A 27,361-nucleotide genomic window follows, 5' to 3' on the forward strand; every position below is an offset into this window, starting at 1 on the left:
CAGGATTCTTTTAGTAGAAATGTGTTCCAAAATAACATAATTTATTTTAATTTTTTTTGAGTATTTTGTGATCAAGTTTTTTTTTTTGTTGCAGATTTTTGCACATTTACTTGTTTTATAATTCATAATGAACTTTGTGTGCCATGGTTAATGTCTATTATTTTATTAACTAATTCTATTAACTAATTATTTTATTAACTAATATCCTGATTCACTAATCAAATGAATAAACAGAAATATCGCAAAAAAATAAAATTTTAGTGACAAATGGGCCTGGAGTACTGGGGTCCCATCCTAGAGACAACCGTTTTATTGATGGATGATCACTGGCGTAAGGCAGCACACGTCCGTGCTACAACAATGACGCATGAGTAACGTGCCACACTTTGCTTGTAATGTATTCAAATTTGTCAGTTGATAAAGGGACACGTGTTCCGAAAGCTACTGAATTTGTACTTATATTTTATAACTGGGTATACTGTAAATATCTATTTGAAATTATTAAATAAAATTTTATTATGCTTAAATTCAATTAAAATTTTGGCATTACAAGCGGGTGTCCCTTCCATGGATCTTTGCAGCAAGCAATGATAGACAAGTGTAGCACCCCCCAATTATTACTCTAACAGGCTGCTTGGCAAGCATAGCTCCCACCTCTCACGTGATGTCATGTGATAGTCACATGACATGTATGCCAAGCGAACAGACTAAGCTGTGCCTTGCCTTTGTAAGTTGGTCACAACATCTATGCTGCCATGCCAGTGCTTTTCCACCGTTCTCAGTGGCAAGCAATCGAGAGAAATTACAGGTTCCCTTTTCTACACACCAGACTGCGCCTTGGTAGGTTTGTGTTAGCATATACAAAAACATGGGTTACCCTTTTCTAAAGGTTCTAAAGATGTGAATGAATGCAGAGAAAATGAATGCTCTCTTTGTGCTGGTTTAAAATTGGTGAGTCCCCCCCCGGGTGCTGGTTTAATATCGGGAAACAAGTTCCCCACCCTCTCTCTGTGCTAGTTTAAAATTGAAAAACAAGTGTTTCCCCTACCTTGAGGCTGTTTTTAAATCAGAAAATAATTTCAAATCATTTTTCCAGATTTTAAACCAGCAGCGGGAGGGGAGGACTCATTTCCCAATTTTAAACCAGCACCAAGATGGCATTCTCTCTCTCTCTCTCTCTCTCTCTCTCTCTCTCTCTCTCTCTCTCTCTCTCTGTATTTATTCGCATCTTCAGAATCTTTAGAAAAGGGTACCGTGTGTTTCCATCTATTCTATTCTAACACAAACCTGCAGGCTTTAGTTGGTGGAAAGATGGCATTCACTAACACAAACCACCAGTGATTAGCAGCCTGTCAGAGTAGTAAATGGGAGGAGTTACACTTGCTATCATTGCTTGTCACAAAGATCCATAAAAGGGGTGCCCGCTGGCTCTCCATGTTTACTAGATGCACTGCCTTAGATTTAACCCTTAAGTACTGACACAATTATTGGGACATAGGTACTGACATGTCGTCTGTGAGACTACCTTGAAACAAAATTATTTTTTCATACTTGTTTTTATTTTAAATTCAATTATATTTTGGACACTTATAATATACTTATTTATGATAATATAAATCCACAAAAAATATAAAAATAATACACTATTTTTGAGAAAAAAATATTTATTATTTAGAGATACAAAAATACAAAAGAAATGCATGTCTACTGTATTTTGTAGAAAATCTAAACGAACAAATATAAGGATTAAGTTTTTTTTAATATGTTTAAAAAAGGCTAAGTAAGCATTATATACATAAAATACTAAATAAAGAACAAACCAACAATATAATTACAAATGCTAAATATATGCTTTCTTAGGCATTTTTCTATACATCGGAGGCACAGTCTTTTTTACGCATTAAAGATATATAGGCTTCTTACATGAATTGCATTTTTCATAAGATTTTGATATTGCATTTTTCCAGAATGTCTTCCTCAACTGGATCTAAAGCTATATCTTCAGTACTTTTTATTGCAAAATCATTATCAACATCCCTTTCTGTTTCACTCGCATCACTATCACACTCTTCATACCATTTTTGCACTGTTTCTTCAAAATCATCATCAGTAGGACAGACAAACAGTCTTTGAATAACCCACTTTACTACTCATTTTACCGAAGGCAACAAATGTATCTACTTTTGTATCTAACAAATGTGTCAGTACTATCTAACAAATGTGTTAGTACTTAAGGGTTAATATGTGTCTTTCATACCAACTAAGAGCTTAACCATTTCTACCCTTGTCCTGTCTATTCTTCCTGTATACATTGTACTCCCCATATTCAAATTCAGCATCCCTTGCTGAGTGCACCAAATCCGTGATATCCCTAGAATGTCTGAATTTGATGACTTAACCCTGGGGGCTCACATCTGGTGAGTATGGGCTTGGCACACACACCCAGGGTCCTGAGCTGGATACCATCATTCTTCTCTTTCTGTGATTCCCACAGACAGACAGACAGACAGACTGTGTGTGTGTGTGTGTGTGTGTGTGTGTGTGTGTGTGTGTGTGTGTGTGTGTGTGTGTGTGTGTGTGTGTGTGTGTGTGTGTGTGTGTGTGTGACTCAGGATTTTTTTTTTTTTTTTTTTTTGGCTGATGCAGCATAAGCCTCCTTGCACCATATAGCTAATAATGATAATCAATACTTCAAATTCATCAAATTTATTTACAATGCTCCTGTCATTAGGGTACATGCAACTCTTTTTATTCTTAGTTTCCCTAATACAGTCCATTATTTACTTGTTCCCAACACCTTGCTTTCCAGGCTGATGCACATTCCAATACCCGCAGTTCATGAATCACTTTCACTTCTGCCACAGCTCTAGTTAATCCATTTGTCTGTGTATCTCCCCAACAAGCTAGCAGTTTTCCAACCTGCCTATCACAGCCTCGATAGCATAGTATTGTCACTCTATTGCACTTACCTCTACTCTTTCCAGAGTTATGGAGAAATCCCCGAATTTTCAATTCTTAAACTATCTCAAACCTTACATCTGTATATGATCACCAATATGGATCCTGTCTGCATAAATTCCTGTTGATATATTGGCTAATATAAATTCAAAATGGAAAGCATTCAAAGAATTAATCTTGGAAGCTACTAGGCTTTTCATACCAACTAAGAAATATTGTTCAAGGTTTAAACCTAAATGGATGTCAGATGAACTGATGAGACATGTGGCAGAGAAGAAAAATACTAATGGGATACATACAGAGTCCGGTAGAATGATCTGACAGTTTTGTTTCAACAGCGAAAAAGAAATGTCATCATATTCGAACTTTTGATATGTCATTGTATAAAGTAATTATTACAATTTTACTTACAATATTTTACTTCATCTTAAAAACTACATCATCCAAATGTTTTCCCTCTTTCTCACACACTCATGTAGCCTTACTCTGAAGCTCGCTGGGCCATTTCCTCTGGTATTGCTGCTATTTCTTGTTGGATAGCATCCTCGAGTTCATCAATAGAAGTTGGTCTGCTTTTAAACACTTTATTTTTGAGGTAGCCCCGAAGAAAGAAATCGCACACTGCAAGGTCGGGCGATCGTGCCAGCCATGGAAGGTCGCCATGATGTGAAATGAGACACCCACAGAAGAATTCTCTGATAACATCCATAGAAACTCTTGCTGTATGGGCGGTGGCACCATCCATTGTTGTTGTCTGTATTTATTAATGATATTGATGATGGTATATCAGGCTTAATGTCCAAGTTTGCAGACAATATGAAGGTTGGCAGGGTTGTTAATGACACTAATGACAGTATGGTACTGCAAGAGGATCTAGAAAAGTTGAGCAGATGGGCTGAGAGGTGGCAACTGAAGTTTAACATTTACAAATATAAAGTACTGCATATGGGGAAGCAGTAACCCCAGAGTAACGTATCAACTGTATGGTACTACACTGACAGTGGTAGAGAATGAAAAGGACCTGGGGGTAATTGTGCAGGCAGATATGAAGTTTTCTGACAGTGCAGACGGTCTGCAAGAGTAGCTCATGATGTCTTGTCAATAATATACAGGAATTTTTCTAGCAGGGATAAGGAAGTGATTATCCCCTTGTATAAGGAAATGGTCAGGCCACACCTTGAGTACTGTATACAGGTCTGGAGGCCTCATTTTAAGAAGGATGTAGAGCTGCTAGAATGAGTACAGAGAGGGCAACAAGATTAGTGAATGGAACAAAGGCTCTTATGAAGAAAGAGCCTTTGCCTAAGTTTTGCAAATTACAGTGTCTGGAGACTAGGCACCTGCAAGGTTATCTGATTGAGGTGTATAAAGCCTTGAATGGTTTGAACATGCTCAATGCTGATGGGATTCTTCCTCTTGCTCAGAATAATCATCTGAGAGGGCATAAATTCAAATTGAGGAAAGAAAGTTGTAGGATAAATGTGCTGAAGTTTGCCTTTAGCCAGTGGGTGGTTGATTGCTGGAGCAAACTTCCATCTGTCGTCGTAGAAGTTGATAGCTTAAATAGATTCAAGGCAGAACTAGACAAATATTTAGAGCGAGTGGATGGGTGAAATGAGAAGGGGTTTTTTTTTTTTTTTTTTTTTTGGCTGATGCTATATAAGCTTGCTTTCTTGCATCATGTGCCTTTACCAATGCTATCATTCATCTTTGGATAAATTTGATGGAAAAGTTTGGTGAAACTGTAATGATTGCTAATATAATTAGGAAAAGATGTTACATGGTTGTTTTCATTTAAGATTATTACTATGATTAATACCATTCATATACCATGTGAAATTAAAAATATAATTTATTAATCTAATTGCCTAAATCACTATACAATTTAAAGTGACGTTTCAGGCATCTTACTGATACCATCATCAGACCATGCTGTCGGGGGATAAAGAAAGGTTACAAATTTGAATATTACAATAACAGTTACCAATATTAACATTATAATTACAATTACATATATACAATACCCTCTAGACCCCCAAAACCAGCCTGCACACCAACCCTGATATTCGGAGTATGAGAGCAAAGGTCACCACTTCATAAGAACCACTGGATCAAGGGTAGAAAGCTTGGCAACATTCCATTGGCTAATAGTCTTAATCCCTCACCTATAAATGAACTGCAGGCAGCACTCCTTGCCTGTATACATTTCAGGTTTCTGGGAGCATCAGTAAGAGGAGTCTGACGACAGGTAAGAATGTAATCTTTATCTATCTGTTTTCTATTGTAATGGTAATTCAAACTTAATACTTTAGATTTATTATCCACAATTAATTAACTTATTGGAATTGAATATATGTAATTGTAGTTATAATATTAATTGTAATATTGGTAATTGTTATTGTAATATTCAAATTTGTAACCCTTCTCTGTCCCCCAACAGTGCCAGCATATTCTGATGATAGGTATCTGTAAGATGCCTGAAATGTCACCTTAAATTGTATAGAGATTTAGGTGATTAGATTAATAAACTATATTATTAATTTTGTGTGGTATGTGAGTGGTATTAATTATAGTAATAATCTAGTGATCGCACTTAACATTTCTAACTCTTTTCATCGTGTTTGGCATAATGGTCTTCTAAATGGATTGCCAGTTTTTTTTTGCAACTGTATATCCAGTTTTCTCTATGACCGCTCACTGTGGTATTGGTAGATGGTCCTCTGTCTTGTAACTTTTCCACTACTGATAGTGTTCATCCAAAGTTCAGTTCTTTCTCCCATCCCTTTTCTTTTTTATATTAATTCTTCCACTGACTGTAAATCCTATTTATACTGTTTCTGATGATAGCACACTGTATTCCACCTTCTAATTTGAGAAACCTTGTCTTGCACAAACAGCTTCAACTTCTTAAATATCCTCCATTACATCTTTAAATGCCAGTCTCCAGGTATTCTTCATTGGGACAAAGAAATTACTGCTCCTTTGCTTGTATTCGATGACAGAAGATTTTTAACAAGATTACATATGTCTGTTAGGAATTACTCTAAATTTTAATCTTCCTTGGCATAAGTACATCACAACTATTGCTTCCTTTGTGTTTAAAAACTAAGTTTTCTTTTCTTCTAACCGCTCACTCTGTACAAATCTGTGGTGGTGCCCCCCATAACCTCTCTCAAGTTTCTAGACTCCACTCAAAGGACAGTCAAGTTAATTAATGACCCATCTCTTACAAAGTCTTTCCACTCTTTGTCTCAGCCATTCAGTTTATACTGCATGCCATTTCTATAGATACTGTATACTTCCATGGGCACTACTATTCTTCTAAATTGTCATCTGTAATTCCCTCACTCTATTCCAAACCAGTCTAAACACATGCTGAAACCAGTCAACATTCACGCACTTCCTACTGCAAACCCAAGAACCAACCTTTTCTCTTACTCAATTATAGTACAACTGCATATGGGTAGCAGTAACCCAAGAGAAATGTACCAACCGTGTGGTACTACACTCATAGAGGTGGAGAATGAAAAAGACCTGGGGGTAATTGTGCAGTCGAATATGAAGTTCTTTGAGCAGTGCAGACAGGCTGCCAGAGCAGGTCATGGAGTTTTGCCAATGTTATATAGGAATTTTGCTAACAGAGACAAGGAGGTGATTATACCTTTGTATAAGGCAATGGTCAGGCCACACCTTGAGTATTGCATATAGGTCTGGAGGCCTATTTTAGGAAGGATGTAGAGTTGCTAGAATAAGTACAGAGAAGGGCAACAAGATTGGTGAGAGAAACAAAGGGGTTCTCTTATCAAGAGGCTTAAATTGTGCAAGTTGCAGCATTTGGAGACTAGGCATCTGCGAAGTGATCTGATTGAGGTGTACAAGGCCTTGAATGGTTTGAGCAGGCTGAATGCTGATGGGACACTTCTGTTTGATCAGATTAAGAACCTGAGAGGGCATAGATTAAAATTGAGGAAAGACAGTTGTAGAATAGATGTGCGGAAGTTTGCCTTTAGCCAGTGGGTAGTTGATTTCTGGAACAGACTTCCATCTGTTGTTGTGGAAGTTGATAGCTTAAATAAATTTAAGGCTGAACTAGACAAACATTTGGAGTGACCATTTGGGTGAAATGGGAAGGTTTTTTTTTTTTTTTTTGCTGATGCTCTATAAGCTGGCTTTCTTGCATCATGTCTCAACTAATGCTAACACATTCATTCACAAATGAGAATGAGAAAAAACCATTTGACTTCTGTTTTCTGGAACAACCTTCATTTATATTTATTTTCTGAAAATTACAATCCACAGAAATTCAAGTCTGATATCAACAAGTGTCCCCTGTCTTCTTAAATTGCAACCCACACACAGTACTAAGCACTATAGGTTCTAATACTTTTGTGCGTGGGGTTTCTATAAAAAAATAAAAATAAATAAATAAAAAAGATTTGACTCTACTGATCTTAATAAAACTTTTGAGTGCCAGCCTACAGAATAACAACAGTTCCTAGAAAAATTTTCGTAGAACAAGAGGCTTGTTTTTTTCTTAATTATGGAAAGAACATATTTCTAATTGAGTATACACTGATACATTTAATTTTTTTTTTTGAATGTCGAATGTATTCATTAATTGTATTTGATGCATTCTTGTTTATAGTTCTTCTGGTATTTAATATTGAGCTGTATTTTTAGTAAGTTCTCATTCAGTATCTCTCATTTCAATTGCCTGCTGTTTAAATTAATTATAATACATTTCAGATGCATTTTATTTCAATTTAGTGGTTACATCAAAATGTTAAATTAAACTTTTGTAAATTTTTTTTTTGTAAACAAGTTAACAAAGTGAACGTTGCCATACAGACAAATGGAATAAATCTTGAATGTTTTGATACTCTTCCTGCCAGAAGAAATTCAAGCCTTCCAGGTCATTTTGGGTGAGTAGCTTTGCCTTCCCAAATTAATCTGCAGAACACTCCTGTTATAGCACTTCTGAAGGGACTGGTCCCAAAGAGCATAAGAACCTCCCACATCACTGGATTGATCATGGGACCAGAGAGCACTAAAAGCAGGATAGCGATAAAGAGGAGTGTTATAATGGGAGTTTACTGTAGTTATCTTAGATAGCATTACTGAAATAATTAGTAGAATTTGGAATTAAGTTCTGCAAATTGGTATCACAGCCTTGAGACTAGGTAGGTAGCACCTGCCTAGTCTCAAGATGTTGCAATTTGCAGGACATAAGCCTTTCTAGGTGAGCACACCCTTTGTTCCCTTCACAAATCTGGTTTTCCTTCTCTACACACATTCAAGCAGATCTACATACTCAAAATGCAGCCTAACATTGTCCTTATACAAAGGGATAACCACCTCCTTATCCTTGCTAGCAAAGTTTCTGTATATCATTGACAAAACCCCATGAGCTGTTCTGGCAGCATGTCGGCACTTCACAGAGAATTTCATGTCTGACTGCAAAATTACCCCCAGGTCTTTTTCATTCTCCACTATCCTGAGTGTAATACCACATGGTTGATAAGTTACTGTGGGATTACTGCTACCCATGTGCAGTACTTTGCAATTGTCAGTGATAAACTTCAGCTGCCAATCCTCAGCCTATTTGACCCAATCTTCTTAAATCTCGTTGCAGTAGCTCACCATGATGACTGTCATTAACCACCTTGCCAACCTTTGTATGATCCACAAACTTAGACATTAAGCCCTTCATCAATATCATTCATAAATACTGAAAACAACATTGGGCCCAGCACTGAACCCTGGGGAACTCCACTAATAACATTAGTCCACAAAGAGCAGTGCCCATTGATAACCACTCTCTGTCTTCTTCCAATTAACCATCCCTTTATCCATAGCAGTAACTAGCCCTTAATGCCACATTGCTCCAGTTTGTACAGCAGCCTTTTATGTACAATGGTGTCAAAAGCACTCCTGAAATCCAAATATGATGTGTAAATTATTTTTTGCATCCAGTTCCTTGGTCACTGTTTAATAGTAACCTATCAGATTGGTTAGACATGATTGCCCCTTTACAAATCCCTGCTGTGATTGCAGTATAATTGCATGCCTGCCCAAATGATCCTGCATTACTTCTTTAACCAGTGATTCCATTATTTTACCTGGAACAGACATTAGGCTAACAGGTCTATAATTACTCATGTTGCCTTTTGATCCCCTTTTATGAATTCAGGATAAATTTGCACTACTCTAGTTCATAGGGACCTCCCCTGAATCCAAGGATGGTCATAATAATGACTAAAAGCTTGCTTACCTCCTTTGCTGCCTCTTTAATATGATTGGATAGATCCCATCTGCCCCAGGTGCCTTTTTTGTCCATTCTCAACAATTTCTCCTCCACTTTCCTTTCGGTTATCACAATTTAGCTCCTCATTTGAGTTTGATAAACCTCTGTCATCCCCTTCCCTAAAGAATTCCTCATGTGTGAATGTAAATGCAAGTAGATGGCTTGCAGAATAAAATATGCAAATATGCAAAAATTTGCTTTTAGCTGAAGGGTGTTTGTTGGAACAAACTTCCATTTAATTTTGTGGAAGTGGGTAGTTTGGATAAATTTAAGGAACGATTAGGAAAATTATTAGAGACGATGAATAGATGATGTGGATTATTTTATTTGCTAATATTTTTTTCCAACATTTCTAAGGATGTACATAATCAGAATTTTTAATTAATATTTAGTAATGTTTTTTTCCTTTTTTTTTAACCCCCGGGCTCATTTCAAGGAGATTTCTTGAGATCTCTTAAATTATGAGTTGTATTTCTTTTCTTTTTCTTTCAGTCATTATGAGATGTGGAATGGAAATAGCAGTGAAGATGATGTCGATGGAAAATCTGATTGTGATTACACACCTGGATCTGAAAAGTATTCCAGAAGACCAAGGAAAAAGTTTCATAAAAGTAAAAAAAAAAAATTTAACTTTAATATATACAACGACTGCTACCTATGGAATTCTTATAAATTTAAGTCATAGAAGAATTTTTCTAATTATCCACTGTTAACATGCATTTTAATAACAGATTAGTACACATACACATTTCAGAGGGTATCACTGACTGAATAGATTTAATGAGTAATAATGCTCCTTTTTATTATTTTATTTATTTTTTAAATTTTACTATAGAGTAGTCATATTAGAGGAATTTGCATATTGTTACCACTATGTATAAAAAATAATAACTTTTCTATTTATACTCCACATAGGCTCAGAGAGGTTTATAAGATAGACACCATGACAGTAACATTACTCTGGCCATTAGGTCATAGGAGTGTACAATTAATCATTTCGACACTGAATACAATTATTAACCAAACAAGAGTGAAGCATGTGTTAACACGTGCTCCTACACTATCAAATTGCTGTCCTTTCAGCATTTATATGATTTTGAGAAACAAAAAATAGTCTGGGGGAAATAAAGTTAGGGAGTGGTTTGGTTCCACAATCCCATGTTTTGCCAAATCTTTTATAACCAGTGCAGAATGCAGCCTAGCATTGCCACATCAGGAACCATCTCCCTTTCTCTTCAAACTGAGGCCATACTCAGTGAATTCTTTTACCTAAATGATCCAAAACTTACACATAGTACTTCTTAATATTTTCGAAACTTCTTATTCATCTGGTGGAAAATATTCCTTGTGAATAATTTCCTTGTTATCAAAGTAAGTGAATCACCATCACTTTGGTTTTGATTTTGGAAGACAAAATTTTTTGTATATCAGGGAGCATGTTGATTGCTATTACATGTTTTTTCTTTTCATGTATTGTATACATATACAGAGAAAGCAGACCTGTTCATATAAAAATAGTGATAGTATTCACCATATAGTGCAAGGAAGCCCAGGTTTTTGTTGAAATGCCACAAAAAAAAAAAAAACACCAAGTAGACAAGAAAATACAAATTATATGCTTCCCTCCTCACACAGGTAACTATCCAGTTGACCTTTGAATTTATTCAAACTCTCAGCCTCAACAACCTGTGAGGGCAGCTTGTTCTAGCAGTCAACAACTCGCTGATTGCTGGAACAAGTTGAAAAGAAAACTTCCTGCAATCTAATCTAAACCTATGGAATTCTTCATAACAGTGGAATTTGAGAAAAAGTTGCATCCTCTTATGCTAATAAATATAAATATCACTGCTATTACTTGTAAACACAGTTAACGAATAGCATTGTGTCTGCCGTTTCAAGATATATATGCAGACATGATTCATTGACACTGTCAAAACATGAGTATGATTTCACTTTCAAATGGGTTAAACATATGTACCAAATTTAGTATTTCTTATCATGCTGAGAAATATTGGTAAATGTTTTAACAAAAAGCTGGTAAAAAAATTTCAGCTTCCTTTTATAAATTTCATTAATTGCTCCTCCTATTAAACTTTTCGAGACTTTGAAGTCACTGTTTAATGTACTTTTTGGTTTATATAAGCAGTTTCTGGTAAAGGAATATTATTACTATTATTAGTTTATTATTTAGCATTTGCCTTATTTAATAGTTGTTTAGTCATGCTAAATTTTAATGCTACAAAATATAAGACCTTGCACCGGGAGAACAAAAATAAGGAGTAACCTATAGACTGAAGAGAGGGAAGGGGAAAATGTGATTTAGGATGGAAAAAAAGATTGAGCTTTGCAATAGGAATATTATATTCAGGTCTGGTGGTCTTATCAAAAATAAATAAATAAAAGACTACTAGAGAAGGTTCAAAGAAGGTCTTACTAAATATTGTCCTTATGAGGAATGGCATAAAAGGTGTGGGTCAAATCTTGACAATTAACCATCTTTGGGGGGGGGGGAGATCTGGGTGAGGTGTATAATTGCCTTGCCTTGAAGGGAATCAGTAAAATGAATGAGTAAAATCTTCTGAGTGGTAGTTGACCTAAATAAATCTTCTGAGTGGTAGTTGACCTAAATAAAAGTTAGGCAGTAATAACAGAAGAGTGGATTTCACAAAATCTATCTTTGGGACATGTTGATAATTAGAATAAAATAGCCCAAAGAATGCAGGAAAGCAAATCTTCCTATAATCTTTGGGCTATTGTAATACTAATAATAAGACAATTGTGGTTGCATTCATAAGAAAATGAAATCCTTCAGAACTAGGCTTTCTCATAAAACTCCAAAATTCATGACCACCAAAATATCAGACCAAAATATCTTAATGACTCCCTATTTTTATAGGGAGTCATTAAGAAATATTTTGCAATTCTCATATTCCAGTGATTAATTTAGAACTTCCACTGGAAGTATTACACTTTGTTATGCTCAGTTTTGGATCAATTTTTTTTTTTTTTTTTTTTTTCCTGATTGAAATTTCATAAGAAACAATTGTTTTATGCTGTTGCTTAAAAAAACATGTATTATTATATTGAGGAATAGGCCTTTAACCATGTTTTTAAATTAATAAGAGAGGAATAACTGCAGAAAAATTGAAAGCACACTTAAAATCCAATTAAAAGTCACATTTTTATCTGCTTTTTAAAAGCTTTGGTGAATGAGCTATTTCTAAAATATTAGATAGATACCTTTTGAGAAAATGTGAGTCAAACATAATAAAATAGGGTTTCTACATGCACAAGGTTTCTGTTGTGCAGTTTTGTAATTTGTCTTGTTTGAAGCAAACATTTTATTTATGCTATTTTTCATGTTTTCCTTTATTTCTAGGTTCTTATCAGTCCATAGGAAATAAAGTCAGGAAGAACACTTCTTCATTAGTACCAGCTCTGCAAACCAATAGTCACTGTGATAATCATAGTGAAACTACCATAAAACAGACTGTGGATGATAAAATCTTTAAATGCCAATATTGTTGCCAAATTTTTGGTTCAAAGAGCAATATGAAGGTATTTTAAGTACAAACAACAGCGTCCATATTATTTTAGTGTATTTTTAATATTACATATAAAATATTAAAAATTATATTTTATCTATGTATTTCAGCATCACAAACTGGCCTGGACAAATCTTTTCAAAGTCTAGAATCACTTCTAAAATCAACAAATCGAGACAAGTCAAGTTTTACCAAACCAATAAAATATAACTTAAAAGGAATCTAGTCATTATGCTTATTTCTAGTTGCCTGGAGTGAACAAGTACAGATAACAGGAATTTTCTAGCCCTGGAAACTAGAAATTATAAGCATAATGTGTAGTTATGATCTTATCAAAGTAAGTTCATAGTTACACTTGTTTGACGTTACTTTGGTTTCTTACCCCACGCTTTTAACCCATCATATCAAAACTAGCATTCAGAATCACTCCAGAGGACATTCCTGAGAATTTCCTTTCTTTCTTACATTACAACCCAGAACCACTTTGTCAAAAATTAAGTTCAATTGTAAGAGAAAGACCAAACAATTTAGAGTAGTTAAATACAGTAGGACCTCAAATATCATTAAGACAACTTTTTCATAATTTTTGAAACCTAATACTATTGGCTCTGTTAATAGGCAGATCTTCAACTACTGTAGAAAGATATGTATTCTGACAGCCTTGAAACAGCATTGCCACTACTGCAATTATAACATGTGGCTCACTTAAACTATCCCCACCCATCATATTCTAAGTCATAAATTTAAAAAAATATATATAGCTGATATAGTCAAAATTATAAATTAAATAAACTTAAATAAACTTTCCATTTATTCTCTGCGACAACCACACGATCAGAGGAATTCAGAAGATAAAGAGAATACAAGAAACAACACCATATTCAGCAGCCATGGGCTTGAACCCCGGTCACTCAAGGCACATGTACTTTATGCATCCTGGCACCTGACCAATCAGCTACAGTGGCCTCATATGACCATAGAAAACTCTGCTATAAGTTCCTGCAGCAGTATGCCTCCCAATGTCAATTAAACTCATTCTATGAATTTAATTAACATTGGTCGGATGATTTGTTGACTGCAGACTCTGTGACATATCTCTGATTAGTTGCTCTTAATCATAGCTGTTACTTAAAAACTTTTTTTTAGCTTGAATCTTAAAACATGAGCTTGGAAAAACTGTAAAGTTTCCAAAAATGAATGATATTGAGAAATGCATGCATAACAAAGTTGATAAAGCGGTTTTCAGTATCTCATTATAAGCTTTATCTAACAAAAAAAAAAAAAAAAAAACACTGGCTTTTCAAGTTTATATGATATATAATTTCAAATAATATTAGCTGGACATTTTTTCCCTCTAATTTTCATTTATTATATCTCATTTAGCAGCATTAACTTTAGCAGCTACCATATTTCAAGATTGTAAGTCAAATTACTTTTTTTTGTGGCACCCTCATATCACTTAGTGCTTTTCAGACAAAAAAAACTTGTCTGAAAAGCACTAAGCCTAAAATTCCTGATTGAGGTTTTCTTATATATGTAAATACTTTAAATATTTTAAGGCATACAACACTTACAGGCCACAATTTCTTGTCTGCAACACTCATTAGCTGTTAGGGGACTCTTGTCACCCCTATTTCAGCTAAGCAAAATGGTACAATACCACCATTTTGCTTATTTGAAGCTTTAGGTAGTCAGAATGTTTAGTTTCCCGAACAAAGTTTTGGCTTCTCCTCATATCACTAAATATGCAATATGAGTTGTCGTTTGAGGTTATGATGCATCACAGTGAGACCCAGTTCATTAAATTCCAAGGGTATAGCTAGAACAAACTTATTGGTAATGTTCCAAAAAGCTTTAGAATATTCTAGATAAACTAGTAAATAATCTGCATATGCAGGGCTATTGTGTGGTATATTTAAAAAATTCATTGTGTATCCACCCCCTCCTCCAAACTTTAGCTACATTACTGTGTCATGAATAGTCAAACTAACAAAAAAACTTGTCTGAAAAGCACTAAACCTAAAATCCCTAATTCATTTCACATATGTAATCTCAGGTCTGATCTCAGTAATCTTCTTGGTTTTCCTTAGCTTTTACAACATAATTTTGAATATGTTTCCTCACTGACCATGCAAATCCTTTAGCCTAATTTACTAATTTTATGATTCCTTTTGCTTTTTGTTAACAGGAGGGATGGGATACACTTAAATAGAAAGGGTGCAAGAATATTTGCTGATGCTATCGAGGCAGTGTTAGGTGGGTCGGAAAACTGCTAGCTTGGGGGGAGACAAAGACCAATAGATTGACAGTAGCCACTGGCAGAGGTGAAAGAGATTCTTGCACTACTTCTATTAGAATGAGCAGAAGCCTGAAAAACAAGATGCATGGTATTTCAGAGACTGCTGGGAGCCATTGCGGTACAAGTAAACACATGGGTTGTGTTAGGGTAGCTAAGAATAGAAACAGGTGCAGGTATACTTGCGTGTACACCAATGCTAGGAGTTTAGTAAATAAATTTGATGAATTTGAGGTATTGCTCAAAACATCAAAGGGAGATATTGTTGGGATAGAGACATGGTGTCACACAGATATAAGGGATGCAGAACTGCAATTTGGGGAGTACAATGTCTACAGAAAGGACAGACAGGATAGGAAGGGGGGAGGGGTTATGCTATTAGTTAAGAAACACATAAAAACCAAGGAAGTGAAGCCAGTCGACATCGCTGGACAGTGCAGTGTTGAGTCAGTTTGGTGTGACATAAGCATTGGGAGATCAAAATTGAGAGTAGGAGTGTGCTATAGGCCTAATGACTCTGATGAGTATAATAAGGAACTGTACAGGGAAATAGAGTGGGCCAGTAAATCAGAGTCTTATAATGGGAGATTTTAATTTCCCAGATATTGACTGGAATTTGGGGGCTGGTTACTCACACACTAGCAGGGCTTTTGTGGATTTATTGGATGATTGTTTTCTACATCAGCATGTTCGGGAGGCAACTAGAGGGAGTAATACTCTTGATTTGATTATCAGCAGTGATTCTTCATGCATTAAGAATCTGCAGATAAATGAACCACTATGTGCAGTGATCACAGAGTGCTGAAGTGGGATTTACTCAAAGAGGTAACTACCATTAGGGGTAAAGGGAAGGGTTATTGCTTCCATAAAGGCGACTACGATGGACTGAGACAGTATTTAAATTCTATACAGTGGGACCAACTGATGATGTTACCAACAGCAAATTCAAAATAGGAAGCATTCAAAGAACTTATCTTGGAAGCTACTAGGCTTTACATACCAACTAAGAAATATTGTTCAAGGTTTAGGCCAAAATGGATGTCAGATGAACTAATGAGGCATATGGCAGAGAAGAAAAATGCATGGGATACTTACAAATTAACACATGACACAGAAGCCTATGATAGATACAAGTTGATATGCAACCAAGTTACAAAGGAGGTTAGGCAGGCGAAGGCAGATTACGAGAAATCCTTGGCAAGGGATGCAAAGAAAAACAGCAAAGAGTTCTTTACTTATGTAAACTCTAGAAGGAAGGGGATGAATCAGATTGGTCCACTTGATATTGATGGGTCAACTGTTGATGATCCTGCTCAGGTAGCTAACAAACTAAATGAATATTTTGCATCGACATTCACACACGAGGAGTTATTCAGCAAGGGGAATGCCAGAGGTGTATTCAACTCTAGCAGTAAGCTACAGAATCTTGAAATAACTGGGAGTAAAGTGGAGGAGAAACTGTTGAAGATAAACACAAGAAAGGCACCCGGGGTGGATGGGATCTATCCAGTTATATTAAAGGAGGCAGCAAGGGAAGTAAGCAAACCCTTAGCCATAATTATGAGAGCTTCCTTGGACTCAGGGGAGGTACCCATAGACTGGAAATGTGCAAATGTGACCCCAATTCACAAAGGAGGATCAAAGGCTGACACAAGTAATTATAGACCTGTGAGCTTAACTTCTGTTCCAGGAAAATTAATGGAGGCACTGGTTAAAGAAGCACTGCAGGATCATTTAGACAAGACTTCAGTTATAGCTCAGACACAGCATGGTTTTGTTAAGGGGAAGTCTTGCCTGACCAACTTGATTGGATACTATGATGCAATCACAAAAGAACTGGATGCAGGGAATAACTTTGATATTATATACTTGGATCTTAGAAAGGCTTTTGATACTGTTGCACATGGAAGACTGCTACACAAATTGGAGCAGTGTGACATTGGAGGCAAATTGCTGCTATGGATAAAGGGGTGGTTGAGGGGGAGAAGACGGAGAGTGGTAATCAATGGACACTGCTCATCGTGGACTGATGTTATTAGTGGAGTCCTTCAGGGCTCAGTGTTTGGTCCATTATTGTTTTCTGTATTTATAAATGATATTGATGATGGTATATCGGGCTTAATGTCCAAGTTTGCAGACGATACAAAGGTTGGCAGGGTTGTCAAGGACCCTACTGACACTATGCTGCTGCAACAGGATCTGGAAAGGTTGAGCAGATGGGCTGAGAGGTGGCAAATGAAGTTTAACATTGACAAATGTAAAGTACTACACATGGGAAACAGCAACCCCAGAGCAACGTATCAACTCTGTGGTACTACACTGACAGTGGTAGAGAATGAAAGGGACTTGGGGGTGGTTGTGCAGGCAGATATGAAGTTCTCTGAGCAGTGCAGACGGGCTGCAAGAGTAGCTCATGGAGTATTGTCAATGATATACAGGAATTTTTCTAGCAGGGATAAGGAGGTGATTATTGCAGGCAGATATGAAGTTCTCTGAGCAGTGCAGACGAGCTGCAAGAGTAGCTCATGGTGTATTGTCAATGATATATAGGAATTTTTCTAGCAGGGATAAGGAGGTGATTATTCCCTTGTATAAGGCAATGGTCAGGCCACACCTAGAGTACTGTATACAGGCCTGGAGGCCTCATTTCAGGAAGGATGTAGAGCTGCTGGAACGAGTACAGAGAAGGGCAACTAGATTGGTGAATGGGACAAAGGGGTTCTCTTACGAAGAAAGGCTTAAGTTTTGCAAATTACAGTGTCTGGAAACTAGGCACCAGCGGGGTGATCTGTTAGAGGTGTACAAAGCCTTGAATGGTTTGAGCATGCTCAATGCTGATGGGATTCTTCCTCTAGCTCAGAAAAATCACCTGAGAGGGCATAAATTCAAATTGAGGAAAGACAGATGTAGGATAGATGTGCGGAAATTTGCCTTTAGCCAGCGGGTGGTTGGTGGGTGGAACAGACTTCCATCCCTTGTCGTGGAAGTTGATAGCCTAAATAAGTTTAAGGCTCAGCTGGACAGGTATTTCGAACGAACAGAGGGGTGAAGTGGAAGTGGTTATTTTTATTTATTTATGTTACTTTTTTTTTTTTTTTTTTTTGGCTGATGCTGCATAAGCTTGCTTTCTTGCATCAAATGCCTCTACTAATGCTAATGCTATTCCATTGTATAAGGCGATGGTCAGGCCACACCTAGAGTACTGTATACAGGTCTGGAGGCCTCATTTCAAGAAGGATGTAGAGCTGCTGGAACGAGTACAGAGAAGGGCAACAAGATTAGTGAATGGAACAAAGGGGTGCTCTTACGAAGAAAGGCTTAAGTTTTGCAAATTACAGTGTCTGGAGACTAGGCACCAGCGAGGTGATCTGATAGAGGTGTATAAAGCCTTGAATGGTTTAAGCATGCTCAATGCTGATGGGATTCTTTCTCTAGCTCAGAAAAATCACCTGAGAGGGCATAAATTCAAATTGAGGAAAGACAGATGTAGGATAGACGTGCGGAAATTTGCCTTTAGCCAGCGGGTGGTTGGTGGAACAGACTTCCATCCCTTGTGGTGGAGGTTGATAGCCTAAATAAGTTTAAGGCTCAGCTGGACAGGTATTTTGAACGAACAGAGGGGTGAAGTGGAAGTGGGTTTTTTTTTTTTTTTTTTTTTTTGGCTGATGCTGCATAAGCTTGGTTTCTTGCATCAAATGCCTCTACTAATGCTAATGCTAAAATCAGAGCCTTGGTGAGCAGTGAAAAGACAACAAACAAACAGAAGGCCAGTATCATAGGAAGTGACTCAGAAGATAATGTGGATGACTAGTGTAAAGAAAAAGCACCAGAAATTAACGAAGTGCTTGAAAACATTAATCACATTAATGATGTGATTAATATTTTCAACAAAAACATTAATGATGGTTAGAACATCAGAGTGATAGTGAAAATCTTCCTTTATTGCATCTGACCACTATTAAGAATTATGTACTGAAAAAAAAATGCTGTCATCAGTTTTGGAAAACTAAATTACATGACTGTTTCAGAATGAATATGTAAAATGTAAGTCCATAACAGCATTGTGTATTAGTAGAGTAAAGCATATGATGTAACCTTTAATACTTTGTCTTTTAGTCTGTATACTCATAAAATATTAGTGAATAAAGTATTTATTTACTAAATAAAATGTACTTATTTTGAAAAAAATGGTAAAATGTTTTCACCTATAACACACTTCACTTATAACAAGGGGTATTAAAGTTGTTGCCTGATAAGTGTTATATTGAGGTTGCATTGTAATAGAATACACAAGGCTTTTCTGATAACAGAAATGGCATTAGGAAAGGAATACAGACAAGCTCGTGGCAATCTTGTAAGCCAAACAGCATTTGAAAAGTAGACTAAAAATGGGTGACAGTTTTTTAAATTTTTTCTTGAAGCATACCTTGATAACTTTCATTAACTACCTTCCAACTTTTGTATCATCTGCAAACTTAAACATTAAGTCTGATATACCTTCATCAATATCCTTAATAAATATAGAAAACAACCCCCAGCCCAACACTGTGGCACTTTACTAATAACATTAGGCCATGAAGATCAGTGTACATTAATAACCAGCCACTCAATCATCCCTTTATCCATAGCAATAACTTGCCCTTAAATAATGTCAGAATGATCCAATTTGGAGAAAAGACTTCTCTGCAACAGTATCAAAAACATTCCCAAAGTCCAAGTATATTATAACAAAATTATTTTTTGCATCCAGTTGCTTTGTTACTACATCATAGTATCCAATCAGATTGGTCAGACAAGACTTCCTTAATAAACCCATGGTGCGATTGCAGTATAATTACATTCCTGTCTAGATGGTCGTACATTGCTTCTTTAAACAGTGACGCCATTATTTTCCCTGAAACAGAAGTTAAGCTAACAGGTCTGTAATTACTCATGTCACATTTTGATCCTCCTTTGTGAATTGGGAATGCATTTACACATTCCAATCCATAGGGACCTTCCCTGAATCCAAAGATGCTCTCTTAATTATGGCTAAGGGTTTGATTACCTCCTTTGCTGCCTCCCTTAATATAATTGGATAGATCCCATCTACTCCTGATTTTTATATTTTGCTTCAATAATTTCTCTTCCACTTTCCTCTAAATTATCACAAAATCATTTAACTTCCTATTAGGGTATGATAAACTTCTGGCATCCACTTTAAGGAATTAAAGAATTCTTCAAGTGTGAATGTAGAGGCAAAATACTTAAGTTTGTAAGTAACCCTGAGCAGAATCATCAACAGATAGACCATTGACATCAAGTGGACCAATGTGATTCAACCCATTCTTTCTACTCTTAATATAAGCAAAGAAGTCTTTCCCACTTTTCTTTGTACTCTTTGCCAGAGATATTGCTTGCCTCCTTTGTGATTTGATTGCAGACTAGTTCATATCTACCACAGGCTTCTGCATCACCTGATAGTTTATATGCATCCCATGCATTTTTCTTCTCTGCCGCAAGTCTCTTCATTTCATCCGACATCCATTTAGGTTTAAGCCTTTTCTTAGTTAGTATGAAAAACCTAATAGCTTCTACAGTTACTTCTCTGAATGAATTTCATTTTGAATTTCTTGTTGGTGACATTATCAGTTGATCCCACTGTATAGAATTTAAAAGCAGTCTAAGAACCCTAGTCACCCTTACAAAAGCAAAAGCTCTTCCCTTTACCCTTGACAGTTGTCTTTTAGTAAATCTCATATCAGTACAGCTGTGATCACTACCACCTAGTGGGTCTTTTACCTACACATTTTTAATGCATGAAGAATTGCTGCTGATAATCAGATGAAGGATATTGCTTCTTGTTGCCTCTCTAACATGCTGCTATAGAAAATGGTTATCCGATAAATCCACAAGTCTTAGCATTAGCATAGGCACATGATGCAAGAAAGCAAGCTTATATAGCATCAGCCAAAAAAAAAAAAAAAAAAACCTCATTTCACCCATCCACTCACTCCACATGTTTGTCTAGTTCCGCCTTGAATCTATTTAAGCTATCAACTTCTATAACGATAGATGGAAGTTTGTTCCAGCAATCAACCACCCGCTGGCTAAAGGCAAACTTCCGCACATCTATCCTACAACTGTCTTTTCTCAATTTGAATTTATGTCCTCTCAGGCGATTATTCTGAGCAAGAGGAAGAATCCCATCAGCATTGAGCATGCTCAAACCATTCAAGGCTTTATACACCTCAATCAGATCACCTCGCTGGTGCCTAGTCTCCAGACACTGTAATTTGCAAAACTTAAGCCCTTCTTTGTAAGAGCAACCTTTTGTTCTATTCACTAATCTTGTTGCCCTTCTCTATACTTGTTCCAGCAGCTCTACATCCTTCTTAAAATGAGGCCTCCAGACCTGTATACAGTACTGACGGTGTGGTCTTGGTGGTGAGTGAGCAACCAACTCATAAGTTCCAGTTAAAGTACTCCACTATAAGATTATTTTTTACTGGCCCACTCATCTTAGTCATTAGGCCTACAACACAATCCTACTCTCATTTTCATTTTCCTAGTGTGTATCGGTGTGTATCACACAAACTGACTCAACATTTCACTGGCCACCCATATCAACTGAATGCACTGCCTTAGACTTAATATGCTTGTTAAACAAGAGCATAACCCACCTCCTGTCCTTTCTATACACATTGTACTCCTCATGTTCAGCCTATCTCAGTACTTCAAATTAATCAAGTTTATTTACAATGCTCCTAGCATTAGTGTTAGTTACCCTAACACACCCAGTGTATTTACTTGTTCCATAATGACCCACAGCAGTACTTAAAATTCCTGACACCTTGCTGCTGTGGGTCACGCTTGTGAAACAAAACAAAAAAAAAAAAAAATCAGTGGAAGCTAAAACCAGTTTGTATGGCCATTGGGAGACAATATACTTCAGAAGGAATTATTGAATGTAAAGTTAGTTGGCAGGGCCATTGTCACAGTGCAAGAGCCAATTTCCTTGAATGCACTTTTCTGGCCAATTTCTCCAAACAGTATTGTGCAATTGCTGTAGAGTGGCTTTGTAGTATCCTTAATTTGCTGTGATTAAATCACAACACTGGTCTGTAATAATATGCCATGTTTATTATCTCTACTTTGAATGCTATTTTGTAGATCAAGGCAAAAGTTGGGCACCTTTACGTACTTTTACATGAACCAACCATGTTGGACCTAACATTGGAAAATATTGAATGATAGCAGTTTTAACAAAAACTAAAACCTATGCTATTAGGTTTTTAAGTATTAAAAAAAAAAAAAAGGAAGAAAACCATAAACTGGTATAACTATTATGTAAGCTTAAAAATTTAGGTTTTTGGATGTCTTTTAAAGTACACTTTTCAGATTTTCATCCCATGTAAACCTCATGAACAATGTTTTTTTTTTTTTTTCATCCCATATAACTTCACGAACAATGTAAAATGTTCCACCAAGATATGTGTAATGAAAGTTGGGATCCAGCCGTGATGTCTGATTGTTGGTTTTTGCAAAATGAAGGTGAAATATGCATAAGTGTGGGGGGTGGATTTATTTCATTGAATTTTTAGCCACTTCATATTTTTTTTATAATGTGAGAATGAGGTTTTGTTTTAAATAATTTCAAATTCTTGTATTGCATTCATGAATCTTTACTCGTAAATCTTCCATAAAAATAAAAATTATAAGATTGTAAAAAACTGAAGCTACAACTCACTTTCACGATTAGTGTAGTGGTTTGTCAAAAGTAGCTTACTTCATACATCAAAAAAAAGTTAAAAATTTTTAATTTGTGTTATTTATGTAAAAAAACTGAAAGATCATTAATTTTTTGGATCTAATCTTATTTCATAATGAGTATTTGATTACTTTTATTTGATTTAATTTTTTACACATAGGTTCACTTACTAGTGCACAACAGATCGAGGAGATTTGAATGTTCTATTTGCAACAAAGTATTTCGAAGTAATGACAGTATGTTGAGGCACAGACTCATACATTCAGGTAATATATCCATTTTAATTACTGTAATTAACAACTGGGTCTGTATTTTTAATACCTTTTTTTTATTTTCTTTTATGTACATAACTATTATTTGTAAAAATATATATATATATTTTTTTAGTAGTAGTAGTAGTTTAGCTTTGGATTATTTGTATAGCAATGTGAAAGGGAATTGGTGCATATTTATTTATGCACACTGTATGAACATGCACAGACTGCAATATGAATAACAATTGTGTAGTTATGTGTTTTTTTTTTTTTTTTTTGTTATAATTTTTGACATATTACTGTCTTAGGTCATATTCATGATAGTTCCTTGACTAAAAAAAAAATTCATGAAGTTATATATGCCAAAGAAAATTTAATTTTTTGCTGGTGCTGCATAAGTTTGCTTTCTTGCATCATTTGCCACTGATAATACCAAAAGTGGGTTTCTCTTTTTGTGCCTAAAAAAATCGGCACAATCTACTTTTGTAGCCAAGTGGGAACTACATGCTCTTGTTCTAATGCAACAAATTTATTATAGTGCTTGTAATAAAAGGTTACTGTTGTGAATAAGAGATTATGAACATTATGACCAGTAAATTCTGTTTCTAATACTCTACAAATTATCTGTTTGTAACCTGCAAATTTGAAGATTTACATTGGTCTTGGTAGAGTTTTCTATTTTGGTTGTGGTATACATTTTTAAATGTGCTTAATTCAAGAAGTAAGTGACATTCAGAAGTTATTGGTAAATGAATTACTTAAAAGAAGATACAGGTTACAGTTATACAAATAAAAATGTAGATGAAAACATAATATAGTATGGCACATTCAAAATTAGTTCAGATACAACACAAATAGGTAAAAAAGAAAGACATGAAGAATATGAATATTCCTATCTTTGAATTTACATTTAATTTTACTTAAAGGGATAAAAGTGAAATTAGAGAATATTTATTAGAGAATTGCATAAACTGAATGCAATTTATGTTCTATTTGTAACAGGCACTTTGAAATAATGAAGGAGCGTGTATGAAATTACTAATATACCAAAATTAAAAAAGTTTGTATTATTCAGTTACATTTACTAATTCAGAATATAGTTACTTTGTTTCTTTACATGCAAAATATTATTTAATTTTGAATTATTGTTTAGCCAAGAAATAGATTACATATTCTTACTTTGATCAAGAGAACTGAACATGTCTTGAAGGGGGAAACCATATAGGACAAGCCTAATTGTCTTAATTTGTTGCAAAAAGGTCTGACATACATTGTATGTTAAATCTACCATGCATGTCAAATCTTGGGCCATTACTGTCTTTGTAATGGCGAAATAGTAATTAATGGTAAATATGAAAAGCTTAATTTCCCTATTCACTTGTCTGTATTCACTATTGTTTCTAAGCCAACATTTCATACATAATATAAGTTTAAAATATGAAAAGCTTAATTTCTATATTTACTTTAACTTTCATATTTTTAATTATAAAATATTATAAATTGCAGGTGAAAAGCCCTTTCCATGTGATGTTTGCAACAAGGGATTTTCCAGTTCTGTTGCATTGAAAGAGCACAAAGCCCGACACAGTAATCAGAAACTTTACAAGTGTTCAATCTGTGATCGAGAATTTCGACAAACCAGTTGCCTTAAACGTCACCTTGTGACACACAAAAAGGAAACACCCTATGAATGTAAACTCTGTGAGCGAAAGTTTTCCCTACCAGCATATTTGCATTCACATATGTTAGTACACACTAAACAGCGTAAACATCACTGTGCACATTGTAATAAAAGTTTCATTCATCTCTCAGACCTTAACAGGCATAAAATTATTCACACTGGAAAAAGACCATACAAATGTGAATTATGTGGCTTGGGATTTGCTGATAATTCAAGTCGACGAAGACACCAGAAAGAGCATCAGTCTCAGTCACAACCTCATATGTGTCAGGTTTGCGGTTGTTCATTTAAACACCACACTCAGTTAAAATCTCATCTCACAAAAAGGCATGGCAGTACCTCATCGGTAAAAGAAACGAGAGACGAAGATATTATTATAGAGGGGAGTACCATTCTTTTAGAGACTCCATTGGAACATGCAGTCGTATCCTGTAAAATGACACCAGTGGGAGATTCTCTGAAAGATTTTATGGTTGATGGCTGTACGTTAGTTGCAGCTCCATTAGTAGGGGAAATAACTCACAGAACAGAGCAAGTGATGCAGAATTGTATAGTGTCGGAGACTGGAAATCCTATTAGTGAAATAACGCAAATAAACAGCTCTCCAGGTAAATATAGCATGAGTGACATGCAATATGTCGAAAATGCTGAACCTGAGCTTTTGGGAGCAAAAAGCAATACACATATAGAGACTGTTCCACCAGAACTTGACTATGTGAACTCACCAGACTTTAATAGTCAGGAATATTATAACTGGTTATCCAACTTCACATCTGTTTGTAAACTGCTTCCTCATCCCATAGAAACAAATCTTTTTGTGAAAATTAGTCAGGTGTACAAAAGTATTACAGATATTCTAGCTTCCCCATCAGGAGTACTCTCAAGCAAGGAAAACTTCAAAATTTTGATGTGTATTTCAGAAGACCTTCATTTTATTATCAGTGGACATTTGACTTATGTTTTAAACCAGTTACAGGATTAAGACAAAAAATCAGGCTGCTCTGCTCTGCTCTGTCTTTCACAGACTTGAATTGCACAATATGTTGTATAAAGAACCAGCATACAAACTCAGTGTTAATATATCATGTTCTGTCTAGCATGTGATGTAAAATAATTCATTTTTCTGCTATCATCTGTTATTTATTTTTAAGACTGCTGAACAAATGGTATTAAAGTGCTGTTATTTTAGGAAACCAAAATATATTTTACTGAGCATTTACATAGGAAAATAACCTTATCATGTTAATGTTAAACCCTCCCAAAATACAAAACATCACAGATATTCTTGCCTCACCATCAAGCAAGGAGAACATTTTGGATATTAACACAAAGTTAACATCCAAAACATGTAGAATGGAATTTTTTCCTTTTCTCTGGTTTTGACAATTACTAATAGGAATAGCTAGTAATATCTCATGCGATTATTACTGTGGGAATTTTAATTTCAGCTTAATTGTGGCTATTCACACAATCAGTTTCTGGGTGATTTGCTACAACTCTAACCTTTTCTGGCTTCAAAGTTTGCAACAAATCTTCCACAAAATTCTGCTATCTCTTATTTGTGTTTCTAAGTAATTGTAGGTGCAGTTTATAAAGGAAGCCCAAAACCAGATCTTAAAAAGATCTATTTGATCTTATTCAGATGAAAGATTAGATCCTGAATTACAGATTCAAAAGTTGACAAAATTGAATCATAGATGTAGAACACAGTATTGTATCAAAAAGAAGCAAGTTTTTTTTTATTTTTTACAATATGTTTTTCTTAAATCTTTTATAGTGTTCTTTTAAATTCATTTAGATTTTTTTGCAATTTTTAAAAAAAATAATTTCACTCTAATAGTCAGCAACCAAGTTAAAATAAATAAGAACAAATTAATATTTAAATGTATTTATGTATGTTGCCCTTGAAGAAGTTTTCAGAAGATTGGAATGGTTGCAGAAAGGAGTCAATGTGAATGGAGAGTACCTAAACCACTTACGATTTGCACACAACATTGTGATCATAAGCCATGATTCCGAAGAATTAAAGGAAAATCTTAATCAGTTATGCAGAGTTGGTAAGGATTTCGGATGAACAAGATGCCACAGAAAGGGATATAATGATTGAAGGAGCAGTAAATGAAAAGGTGGATTCATATACTTATTTTCTTGACAGGTTATTAGCTCTAATAATGATAAATGGCTGGAAGTCAGGAGAAGAATAAATCTCGGATGGATAGCATTCAGGAAATATAGTCACATATTGAGGAGCAATATCCCAACTTGTCTGAAACGTAAAACAATGAACCAATGTATAACTCCCCACCATGACTTATGGAAGTGAAACTTGGGCACTCACCAAAAGAATGGAAAAAGAAGCTGAGAACTACACAGCGAAGAATGGAACGAATTATATTGGGAATCAGACTGTTAGATAAGAAGAGAAACACATGGATTAGGCAGAAAACTCAAGTAAGGGACATTCTTAACAAAACCAAAGAACTGAAATGAACTTGGGCAGGACACATAGCTCGAAGACATGACAAGTGGACTATATCCATCTGTCATGTCTTCGATGGATATAGCTATAACTA

At 35.4% G+C, this 27,361-nt stretch overlaps 1 protein-coding gene across 2 annotated transcripts in view; it reads left to right on the forward strand.

Annotated features, from left to right (window-relative positions):
- The window catches only part of LOC150082403 (uncharacterized), a 37,323-nt gene extending 11,473 nt beyond the window's left edge, over window positions 1-25,850 (forward strand). The window contains exons 3-7 of one of the 2 annotated variants that reach the window (XM_090380547.1): window positions 7,781-7,880; window positions 9,755-9,873; window positions 12,642-12,820; window positions 23,014-23,119; window positions 24,614-25,850. In XM_090380547.1, coding sequence (XP_090236673.1) covers window positions 7,781-7,880; window positions 9,755-9,873; window positions 12,642-12,820; window positions 23,014-23,119; window positions 24,614-25,770 — 1,661 coding nt within the window. In that variant the 3' untranslated portion in view covers window positions 25,771-25,850. Of the gene's footprint in view, window positions 1-7,774; window positions 7,881-9,754; window positions 9,874-12,641; window positions 12,821-23,013; window positions 23,120-24,613 lie in introns of those variants that run through there. The other variant, XM_090380548.1, reaches the window with a different exon arrangement.
- Window positions 25,851-27,361: the final 1,511 nt, after the last annotated feature.

The sequence above is a fragment of the Mastigoproctus giganteus genome, chromosome 8 (genome assembly GCF_048544385.1).
Source record: "Mastigoproctus giganteus isolate SK-2022 chromosome 8, ASM4854438v1, whole genome shotgun sequence".
Lineage (NCBI taxonomy): Eukaryota > Metazoa > Arthropoda > Arachnida > Uropygi > Thelyphonidae > Mastigoproctus > Mastigoproctus giganteus.